The 11,980-nt window shown below is 40.9% G+C and overlaps 2 protein-coding genes, 1 non-coding gene and 1 pseudogene across 5 annotated transcripts; all 4 read left to right on the top strand.

Annotated features, from left to right (window-relative positions):
- Positions 1-1,899: 1,899 nt before the first annotated feature.
- On the top strand, positions 1,900-1,981 carry Trnal-aag. The gene has a single exon. It is a non-coding gene; the product is annotated as a tRNA-Leu (tRNA).
- Positions 1,982-3,541: 1,560 nt separating this feature from the next.
- On the top strand, positions 3,542-5,805 carry LOC123503025 (actin-85C-like). Of its 3 annotated transcripts, none has more exons than XM_045252382.1 (2): positions 3,542-3,610; positions 4,600-5,805. In XM_045252382.1, exon 2 carries the CDS (start codon positions 4,611-4,613, stop codon positions 5,739-5,741), a length of 1,131 nt encoding a protein of 376 aa, XP_045108317.1. In that variant the 5' UTR covers positions 3,542-3,610; positions 4,600-4,610; the 3' UTR covers positions 5,742-5,805. The 3 variants fall into 3 exon arrangements, with proteins under 3 accessions (XP_045108317.1, XP_045108316.1, XP_045108315.1); XM_045252381.1 differs by lacking the exon at positions 3,542-3,610 and adding an exon at positions 4,143-4,283; XM_045252380.1 differs by lacking the exon at positions 3,542-3,610 and adding an exon at positions 4,305-4,494.
- Positions 5,806-7,592: 1,787 nt separating this feature from the next.
- Positions 7,593-9,697, top strand: LOC123503031 (actin-1-like). Its single transcript, XM_045252390.1, has 2 exons — positions 7,593-7,645; positions 8,462-9,697. Exon 2 carries the CDS (start codon positions 8,481-8,483, stop codon positions 9,606-9,608), a length of 1,128 nt encoding a protein of 375 aa, XP_045108325.1. The 5' UTR covers positions 7,593-7,645; positions 8,462-8,480; the 3' UTR covers positions 9,609-9,697.
- Positions 9,698-11,731: 2,034 nt separating this feature from the next.
- Positions 11,732-11,980, top strand: part of LOC123503023 — a 2,376-nt pseudogene continuing 2,127 nt past the window's right edge.

The following is an 11,980-nucleotide window of genomic DNA, read 5'->3' as shown; positions in this document are numbered from 1 at the left end:
TGAAGATGGATGTGTAAATTTTAAAGTAGACACGAAGGAAAGAAAGGAAAGATGGATGAAAAGAGTATGAAGGAAAGAATATATGAGTTAGTAATGGAGAAATAGAACGTAAAATAACAAGGAGGAAAAATCGGGTAAGCGATAGACAAACAAATCAATACAAAGAGAGAAAGAAAGAATCTAAATGGAGAAATGGAAGATTTTAATACGGACAACAAGCAAAGAAGAGGGCTAAAGTAAATATAACGAAAGGGAAAAACCAAAGTGGGAGAAACTTGAGGGAGGGAGGGACACTTGGTCGCTACCTCCTTCACTCTGCTTTCCCCGCTCACTTTCCCTCCTTCCCCTCCCCTCCTTCTCCAAGTCTGAGGCGTAGTTCACAGGGATACAAATTGACCTAAATAAACCCCACGCTTTCAGAATGCTACTGCGTGTTGGTTCTCACTCAGAAAAGCAGTGAAGGCGCCACACTTTTGCCTCACTTCACACTCACTCCTGAAGAACACCAAGCCATACACTGAAACTTAAAACCCTAACACATACTTAATCTCTCCCCTTTATTTACTCTTTGCAAGTTTGCCTCTTTCTATGATGCTCTCAAATAACATGATTTACATTTATGATTACAACACTGAAATATATAAGCATCAAACATTCAACCACATTTGTCGTCTCTATGTCTAAATTTGCCATTAACGTGATTTAGAAGTCTTATTTTCTTGGCTTCCTCACATAACTAATATCTTCCTTACATCAGTTTACATTTTCGCTTATAAAATAATACCAATCTGCTTCCTATGAATATTTATAGTACGTTCCTACATATTATCTTTCTATTTGACATCGTTCGTATACAGCCTGATATGTCAAGTAGAGAAGGGGAAGAGCGGAGGGAGGAGTCGAGTGGCATCGTGACAGGTGGACACAGGTAAGTTGAGGTTGCCATTATAGTGAGGCCCACGTGGTGACACCTGCTGGCACACACCTGTTGCTTCGACGCTAGCCACCATCAACTGCCCCTTCATTGCATATCCACATGTGTTCTCTTGGAATTATATAATTTGGTTACGCATTGATCCTCTGATTTATCAATTTATGTCTGTCTCTTTATCTACTTATTAATCTATCTAAGTATGTTATAAAATCATGACTAAAAGGATATGAATAAAAGTAAGAACTAGAAAAAAAGGAAGAAGATAAAGGACAAGAAATAATGCATTATTAATTCTATATACTTGAGATAAAATATCATTTCTTTTTTTTTACGAATCGCTTACTTTTCTTTAATTATAAAACTCTTTGCAAAAAAAAAAAAAAAAAAAAAAAACAATCCAAAACAATTTAGTAAAAGTTCATGATATGCAGTGTAAAATTTACATCATAAAATAAGACAAATAAACAAATCAAATTACGACAATCCTAAAAGCAAATTTCATTGCCAGAGACGAAAACGAGCGAAGGCGAGAGTCAGGCCACAGCAACAAGTGTCACCGAGCTGTCAGTGGTCGCGTGCCTGGTGACAGGTAAGAGGTGTGCGACTTTGACCAAACTTTGACTAATTCAATAAATTACTTAACTTTTATTTCTTTTCCTCCTTTTCGATATGCGTATCTATTTGTGTGGTGCGTTTTACGTATTGCGTATTAATATTTTTTACAACAATTATTATAACTATTATTTATTTTCTTATTTTTTCTTTTAATTCTTCACATTCAGCTTCATGGTGTCTTATCTTTCTTTCGTACTCTATATTTGGAAAGACAATTGTTATTTTTGTTAACATCACTTCTTACCCCTATAACTGTTGTTGTTACTCTTATAGCTGTTACTAAGTAAAATCTCAGACTCTATGGTAGTGTGGCCATCAGCCTAAAGCGAGCGTTTAATTGCTCAACCTACGGTAGCGTGGCCGAGCGGTCTAAGGCGCTGGTTTAAGGCACCAGTCTCTTCGGAGGCGTGGGTTCGAATCCCACCGCTGCCATATTTTTAATCCAAACATTAAAAAAATATCTCAGAACTATTAATGCAGACATACTGAATGATAACAACAGAAATTATATCTTTAACACAATAAATAAAACCATACGTGATTCTATCAAACATACATACATACTTATAGCAAGGATGTGCTCCCTCAACGTGTGGATGGGATCTTAGCAACACAACTTTCAGACCATTCTCTTAGCCCTTTGCTCCCCTCGGAGAAGAAAAAAACATAAATATTACATGCAAGCCATACATATACTGCATCGAGTAAATTTTTTACAAATTATCGAATAAAATCAATATATTTTCTTTCCACATATCCTTTCAGCTGAGAGAAATGATTCATGAAATTACGATGGAGCACTGAAGTCCATTATCACCCTGTATATTAAGTGGCAGAAAGCAGAATTGTGAGAGGTATTGATTGTAACCAAAAAGCACCAGCTCACGTGTGGCTCGCTGCCAAGCCGAGCACTGAGTCAAAGTCGGAAGGGGGAGAAAGGTTTGCGGCGCGTCATCAGCTGTTTAACTGGTCAATGTTCACAATGCGCCAAAAGAACGGCCAACAACAAAGGAAAACGAATATACAACGCAGTATCAAGAACCCCCTGAGGCCCTAAGGAGAGACAGAATGATTTATCAAATATCTTAATATCTTCCACGGAAACCTCAAGCTGAGAGAGAGAGAGAGAGAGAGAGAGAGAGAGAGAGAGAGAGAGAGAGAGAGAGAGAGAGAGAGAGAGAGAGAGAGAGAGAGAGAGAGAGAGAGAGAGAGAGAGAGAGAGAGAGAGAGAGAGAGAGAGAGAATGTCTTGAGACGAAAAGGCCATATAAGAGCAAAACTTAGCTTCCATAATAAGCAGCAAAATTTTTGAAGAACTATGATTGAGGTAAATAAAATACGAACTCTAAGCTTCATTATCATCACGTCAAATAAAATACGAACTCTAAGCTTCATTATCATCACGTCGTAAGAAAAACTAAAAGAAAATTTTCAAATCAGCAAAGCCTACGATGAATACCTCATGTCATAGATGAATGGCATGAACACAACCTTACGGTCGAAATCAAAAGATCAGATTCAACACTAACTTGACGGCATACGTAAGCGCAACCTGTAGCAATGTTTACGATATTTCCGCGGTGCCACGTGGATTGGGCGCATGGATGTTACTGCACCAGTGACCAATTTCCAGATCTGGTGGGAAAATTGGTTTATGCGATTGAAATTTTAATTGAATTACTTACCGGCGCTAGCAGGTACTGAGGATCAAATAAATACCTGCAAAGAGAAGGGAATGGTTCAGTTTAGATTTCTAATGAATGTTGTAAAGATTAACTAAAGAGTAGACTGATATTCATTCTTTATAATCATCATCAATCAACAGAACACAGAATCTCAGTAGCCCCGTCACATACACATACGGACCAAACACAAGCAATCATTCAAATATAAGTGTAACCAAAATCCTGATGGCGATTCATGTCATCTACCGAGTCTCTTAGGTGGATGAGTGAAGGGGAGCAGGTGGCTTAGTGTACGGGGTTTCGGGAGTGGCTGGAGTTGTCTTTACCTTGCTGCTCTGCCAGATCTTCCCTCCGTCATATACGACATGTTAACAAAGGTAATGCATTTAATTAAAGCACATAAGATTGTTTAGCTATATGTTCGCTAAACATAAAGTTAGACGAATTTCATTAAAATTTATTTTCCTTTAAGTAAGAATAAGAAACAATATTTCTTAATTTTCTAAATCACTGAGTCATGGCTGTAGATAGCGGCAATGAGGCCATCATCGTTTATGTAGCTGAGCTAATGTTCCAAAATACTATTACCAGTGGCGAACGCTAGCTGCCAGGTTCTCGTCAGCTCCTACGTTTTTGCCTGAAGACTGAGTCAGCTGCTCCATACAATGCTCAGGGAACAATGAAGCAATGAATACTGGTACATATTTTGTTTTTGCGGAAGATAACTTCAGAAGACCTTGATAGGATCTCGCTACTATGTACATGTTGTATATTCATTTAGATGAACGTATTATGAAAAGCCGAGACAGGAATGGATTCAGAATAGTTATATAAACTATACCATCGCCATCTTGAGACCAGAGCTTCAACGCCAAAAAATTCGCGACTATGGCAGCGTCCCCAAGTGACTCGGAATATCCTTGGTAGAGCGCCCAGTCGCCAACTCAGAGCCTCAGGAAAAACACCTATCGGCTGTGACGAAAACTGTAGGATCCCTTTAAATATATGGTTTCTACATTAACTTAGAACAACGTCCTGGGTCCCACTGCGGTAAGATAACGTAGGATAGCGCCTGGTGACTCAATACACAACTCCCAGTCTTTCTAACCATAGGTGACTATAAATGTGGCTGGTTTTAAGCACAAACACAAATACAGTTGCTAACTCCGGCGAGGGGTGGGCGGCGAGGTATAAAGGGGAGCGCCGCTCACCCCCACTCACTCGCCAGCTAGTAGGGGGACGGTTTTCTTCATTTTTGAAGGTAAAATACTTTCATACATTTACTTACAATGTGACTCATTATAACATATAAGAATGGTTTTATAATGTTTTCTACTTTTCGTCACGTTTGTTTGTTTTCCAACAGAATTAGCAACGATGGGTGAGGAAAATTTACCAGCCTTGGTCTGCGATAATGGTTCAGGGATCGTCAAGGCTGGCTTCGCTGGCGACGACGCTCCACGAGCTGTCTTCCCTTCTATCGTCGGCCGACCCCGTCATCAAGGAGTGATGGTGGGCATGGGTCAGAAAGACGCCTACGTCGGCGACGAGGCCCAGAGCAAGCGAGGTATTCTGACCCTAAAATATCCTGTTGAACACGGAATTATCACCAACTGGGACGACATGGAGAAAATTTGGCACCATACCTTCTACAACGAACTCCGAGTTGCCCCTGAGGAGTCCCCCGTCCTTCTCACAGAGGCTCCATTGAATCCCAAGGTCAACCGAGAAAATATGACAAGAATAATGTTCGAGACATTTAATGTACCTGCATCGTACATAGCCATTCAAGCTATCCTTTCTCTGTATGCTTCTGGTCGCACCACTGGCATCGTGTTAGATTCTGGTGACGGAGTCACGCACACGTGTCCCATATTTGAAGGCTACGTACTACCGCATGCCATGCATCGCCTTGACATGGCTGGCCGCGACTTGACCCACTACTTGACCAAGATTTTGACAGAGCGAGGCTACTCCTTCTCTACTACCGCCGAACGAGAGATCGTTCGTGACATCAAGGAGAAGCTTTGTTATGTTGCTCTCGACTTCGAAAATGAAATGGAAATTTCTAAAACATCCCTAACTTTAGAAAAGGCTTATGAGTTACCTGACGGCCAAGTAATAACTGTCGGCAATGAGAGGTTCCGCTGCCCCGAGGCAGTCTTCCAGCCTTCTTTTCTGGGAATGGAATGTGTTGGCCTCCATGAATTAGTTCACCAATCTATCATGCGATGCGACATTGACATCCGAAAAGATCTCTTCTCTAACATTGTAATGTCTGGAGGGACCAGCATGTATCCAGGGATTCCAGATCGCATGCAGAAGGAAATAACATTCCTTGCTCCTTCAACAATAAATGTTAAAATTGTCGCTCCTCCAGAAAGAAAGTACTCAGTCTGGATCGGAGGTTCCATCCTGAGCTCCCTCTCTACCTTCCAGTCGTTCTGGATCACTAAGTCAGAATATGAAGAGTTTGGACCTGGAATCATCCACAGAAAATGTTACTAACTTAGTTAGAACTATCAGTTAATTACCATATTATTTTTATTAAATGAGTATATTTTTGTGGCAATTTCCTATCATTTACCTACGTACATCATCAGTTCATTGACCTGGAAAAATTAAACTAAAGCACTAGTGTAAGATGAGCCTCTTCACAACACACAACACGAGCTGCAACAAAAAGCCAGATCCCAATTCAGGTTAGTCAAATATTCTCTTCATTTTCTTGTTCGTCTTGGCTCGCTCTCAGAGTCTGGCACCATGGTACTCGCATCACTTCAAAGACACACTAGGTGCCAACATCATGATAATTCAACTCTTACTTAGAATTTGTCGAGGACTTTTACAGCATCCAACTTAATTTACAAAGAACTGTTGAAAGATTTACACTCACGCTTTTTTTAATGTTCACAGTACATTCATGAGGCAAACAAAACAAATCTAACACGCCTAAACTAAAAGATTTACGAAGTTAAGACGAAAGCAAGAATAATATATCTTCCCCTGCAAGAAATACGATGACAGAACTCTACCAAAGCGAAGCACAAACGTCACAGCATCATCGATGAGGTGTAAGCAGTTTCAAGGTCACGTCAACAAAACTTCTACACAAGGCTTTCCACCCTTCGAGGCACATAATGACTGCGTTGGCATGATTTGCTAAGCGGTGCTCCACGTCAGTTGAAGACATGAGGGCATGAGTTAGTCAATTAACTATGGAAGAAATTTAGACTTAACTTTATAACAGACTGTTTAATACCTAAACGTTATGATTATGATTGGATATGAACGTAGTTTCACAGATTCTTTTACAGAAATTTTCTTAGCAGCCAAAAGCTAATATGGTTGGAGTGGAAGATTGGAGAATTAAAGAATGAGGGAATGATGAGCTAATGGCAGGTGAGGACTTGAAGACAGCAAATGAGAAAGGCAGAGGGTAGGAACATCAAGAAAAGAAGCAAGAAAAGGAGTTAGGTGTGAAGAGATATGACCCGTGGAGACGGAGTGAATATTTTTTGAGAATAAGACGCCAAGTAACGAGGCGCTAGAGAAGAGTTACCACCCACGGCATCTCCCAGAAGTTTTCCCTGCCAGCACCACCAAGATAGCTCGAGTCCTCGTCGTCAGAAGGTCACAGTGGTACTCCTACACGACTGTCTCAATGAGGCAGCAACCAAGACAACTAATGATTTAATATTGCTGAAAAGAAACTGCATTTACTACACACACACACACACACACACACACACACACACACACACACACACACACACAAATACACACACACACAAGCGACTAGAGCGCAATAAGAAAAGAGAGAAAAAAGAAAAAGTTATGTATCTTCGAAAGAGAAATTTAAGAACATTTGTTACGCTATTTTCTAAAGGTTAATTATACTTATCTGTGACATTATCGCGACACTGAGGTTTAGGAGTCGCAAGGCCAAGCAGACCCTTTGACTCAAGGGAGAGAGAGACTGACACCTTCCCATTAAGTCCGTGCGGAAAAAAAATAAATAAATAAATAAAATGAAATAAAATAAAAAAAAACTACACATGTAGCTCCTCGGCTTTGAAATCGCTGATTGACACACCACCCTTAATTTTCTTTGCTTTTCAGAAGCGAGAATGTGAAGAACTCAGCCATTTGATGTATGGTAGGCGAACCTTGAGACATATTTATATCGCAAAGGAGCACATCATCTCACCCACGCACCTGCTGCTAGGAATATCTTCCTAATACGACAACTCGAGTCATTACTTCGTGTAGCGGATGTGTGAGAAGACTAAGGTGGGTATATAAAGCGGGTGGTCTTCACTCCAGCTTTTAGTGCACTCCAAACTCAGGGTACGTAAGGGCGAACGTGTGTGCGTGGTGGTCACAGTAGAAATTCAATGTTGTGACAAGAGGTATTATTTCTAGTTCTTGTGTGATCATGTGTTGTTGTTTTTCGGATGAGGGACAAAGCTGTGTTCACTAATAGCTCTCCAAGTGTCGCTTCTCGGTGGTGACAGACATAGAGTAAACAGTTTTGGTTTCAAGTGCCGCGATTTCAATAATCACTGTTACGCCTAAGTGTCAGCCGCAATTAATTTCTTATGAATTCACCTTAAAATTTTCCAAGATGATGAGACGAATCTAACAGGTGTCTGACATCTTGATTATCACACACCTAGAAATGGTAGTGTTTGTAGTTCGGTAATAGCGAATCTTAAGGAACACTTACACATACATACACACACACACACACACACACACACACACACACACACACACACACACACACACACACAGCGCGCGCGCGCACGCACGCACACACACACACACACACACACACACACACACACACACACACACACACACACACACACACACACACACACACACACACACACACACACACACACACATTCAAATGTATGCATTAGTATGCAATGAAACAAACGTAAAGCCGCGATTATACAATACATCCATTACTTTATAATATACAAAGTTAGATGTACACAAACTTTACATTACTCACCCTATAAGTAGGTCTGCTAGGCTTCCATCTCAACTTCCAATTATGCCGTGTGTGTGTGTGTGTGTGTGTGTGTGTGTGTGTGTGTGTGTGTGTGTGTGTGTGTGTGTGTGTGTGTGTGCAAAATATATCCATGTATGACTGACGAGCTACGCTATGACTCCAACAAATCATTATTCCTATTATTTCTTCTTCTTTTTTTCAGGAGAGACACTATAACGAACATGGACGAAGAAGCAACTCCCCTTGTGGTCGACAATGGTTCCGGCATGGTTAAGGCCGGATTCGGCGGTGATGATGCCCCACGTTCTGTGTTCCCCTCCATCGTCGGCCGCCCTCGTCACCAGGGTGTGATGGTCGGCATGGGTCAGAAGGATGCCTACGTCGGCGACGAGGCTCAAGCCAAAAGAGGTATTCTGACCCTTAAGTACCCCATCGAGCACGGCATCATCACCAACTGGGACGACATGGAGAAGGTCTGGCACCACACTTTCCACAACGAACTTCGTGTTGCTCCTGAAGAATCCCCCGTCCTTCTTACTGAGGCTCCACGCAACCCAAAGGCCAACCGTGAGAAGATGACCCAAATTATGATAGAAACTTTTGGTACTCCAGCGATGTACGTCGCCATCCAGGCTGTTCTGTCCTTGTACGCCTCTGGCCGTACCACTGGTATCGTGCTCGATACTGGCGACGGCGTCTCTCATATGGTGCCAATATGGGAAGGCTATTGTCTTCCTCATGCAATCAATCGTCTTGATCTTGCTGGCCGTGACCTGACTGCTTATCTTATGAAGATATTAACTGAGCGTGGCTACTCCTTCACCACCACAGCTGAGCGAGAAATCGTTCGTGACATGAAGGAGAAGCTTTGCTATGTCGCTCTAGACTTCGAGAGTGAGATGAATGTGGCTGCTGCCTCCTCTTCCCTCGAGAAGTCCTACGAGCTTCCCGACGGTCAGGTCATTACTATTGGCAATGAGCGCTTCCGCTGTCCTGAGGCTCTCTTCCAGCCTTCCTTCCTAGGTATGGAATCTTGTGGCATCCATGAGACAGTCTATAATACCATCATGAGGTGCGACATTGATATCAGGAAGGACCTGTTCGCCAACAACGTGCTGTCTGGCGGCACCACCATGTACCCTGGTATTGCTGACCGAATGCAGAAGGAAATCACTGCTCTTGCTCCTCCCTCCATCAAGATAAAAATCATTGCTCCTCCTGAGCGCAAGTACTCCGTATGGATCGGTGGCTCCATCCTGGCTTCCCTGTCCACCTTCCAGACCATGTGGATCACCAAGGAAGAGTATGACGAATCCGGCCCCAGCATTGTCCACCGCAAGTGCTTCTAAAATGAATGTAACTTAATTCTATTATATATTCAGAGGTTTATATAAAGAAAATATCTTTTGTATACGAAATAATAAAAGGAAAACATACATATACATGTATCATATAAGTGGACCAAAGCCTCATTTTAAAGGTCACAACTGTTTTTTTTTTTTTTTTTTTTTTTGTCAATGAGATTATTTCCTTGAAGGGATAGGAGATTGAGGGCAATAACAGATTTTCCTTTATTTTCTTTTGTATGTTTTCTATTTGACGTAGTTTCTCGCGTGTTCATCAGGTATTTGATGTATGAACTGGGTATAGAGTAACGAACATAATGGTTTAGAAACGTTGTTATTCTTTCCTGAGTTCATACAACTACCAGATGAACACCGAGAAACAGTACGGGATTTAGGAACCTTACAAAAGAAAATACATAAAATAAAATTTACCTGCAGCCTTAAATATCGCATGCCTTCAAGAAACATCGTTAAAAAGATATTTATGTACTAACAGCTTCCAAACAATATGAGGTCGTGGTATAGAAGCTGGCAACCTGTACTTCAGAGGAAGTTGCCAGGATTTGGCAAGGGAAATGGCATTGAGTTTTATGATGGTGATGGTTGTGGCAGCGGTGGCGGCAGCATCAGCGGTGGAGGGCAGTGATGGATGAATGCAGGAGAAAGGTCGTGCAAGGTTACGTAATGAGGTTTGGAAAAACTACCATAAACACCGAATTCTTCATCCAACTATCTACGAGTTCTAAATTAATGTTGAATTATTTTCTTGGCTCACAAAATATTGAATGTCTTACAATTGTCTTCCGCGGAATTAATTTTAAAATCACGTAGTTAAAAATATTCATAAAAACATGCTTATTTTACAAGGATGAAGACTGAAGTGCAAATCAAATCAAACATTTCAGTATGTCAAAAAGTTACTTGCACACCAATTAAACATCTCAACTTTCCAAACTATCAGCCAAGGTCACAATGGAATTTGGATTCACACTGGCATCCCTCTTCCCAGTCCGTCCTTTCTGCGCAACTTTTGACACGGTATCGACATAAATCAATGCTACTGATTTGTTTCTTTGAATTACACATCGATAATAAGTTAACAAAGCATTGTGGTCTTGCGCTACTTCATGGTAATAAAATCAATATACAATGAACAGGAAGGAAAAATGTTTTATAATCTATGAATATTTGATAACATGTTCAAGTCTTACTGGGTAGAAGGATGGCACCCATAAATGACACAAACATAAAAAAATTCGTAATCTATTGATCTAAAATGTTCAGCTAAAAATACATTAGTACTGTTTAGCAAAATTAATGACGTGATAAATATTTATCAGAAAAATACAATGAAAAAACTTTTGGAAAGTAATAAAACAATACATTGTGTATTTACAAAGATGATTTTATCCACATACTATCTTAAATATTTCTTTCGGATCTGACACCACTATTTCATCATGTGTCATGTGTGATGATGAAGTGAGTCTTCCCGTGGTCGACAATGTCTCCTGAACAGTCAAGGCCGGCTTCGCCAGAGATGAGGCTCTCCGAGCTGTGTTCCCCTCCATGGTGTGAGGATCAGAAGGATGCCCAGATCAATCGAGTTATCCTAACTCTCTCCTCTCTCCTCTAACGGCTTATTATCTTTGTGCATAACTTTCAATTAATATCATTACTACGAAAGATTCTGAGAGAAACTATGCCGCCAGAGAATCTCCTTTAGAGGATGAGTCTCCTTGCCAAAATTAACCTTCCCGGTAGGGGTTTCCAAATATACATTTGTATGCCGATGGGCGGTAGCCCACGCTCCACCGACAGCCACCCCAAATATGTAGGGCAATACTTTACTGCATACCCTTTTCACTCTAGCTGTCTTAACAGTGTTAATTAAACAAGATGTTTATCACAAATATCTATCACGAAACAGTAAAATGAAAGGAAAAAAATTGCTTCATGCAGTTAATATTGTGAGGATGCAACTCCTACGCTTTTACTTATTGCCATAAGGAGTAACTCATCTTCAAGGCTAGTGATGACACACTTCTGACTAATCAGTTAAACCGACTGTAAGGTAAAGGGTTTGCGAGGAACAACTTCCTGTCTCGTATTAGGAAGTGTCTCTTCAGTATATAAAGAGTAAGTTTTCTCTCTCCCCTCTAGTGTACTTGAGAGCCAGAACACGTCAAGCTGCTCGTGAGTAACTCCTTGTGGTGAAGGTAGTGAAGGTGCTGGTGATGGTAGTGATGGTGTTGCTGGTACTGATGGTGACAGTGGTGTTATTGGTGCTAATGGTTGAGGTGATGGTGTGGTAAATATCATAATGACCGGAAAATATCACGAGAAATAGCTTTACTATCTATTTCTTATGATGA

Source organism: Portunus trituberculatus, chromosome 13, assembly GCF_017591435.1.
Source record: "Portunus trituberculatus isolate SZX2019 chromosome 13, ASM1759143v1, whole genome shotgun sequence".
Taxonomy (NCBI): Eukaryota; Metazoa; Arthropoda; class Malacostraca; order Decapoda; family Portunidae; genus Portunus; species Portunus trituberculatus.
The sequence above is the reverse complement of the archived record's forward strand: the minus strand, read 5'-3'. Positions and strand labels throughout refer to the sequence as shown.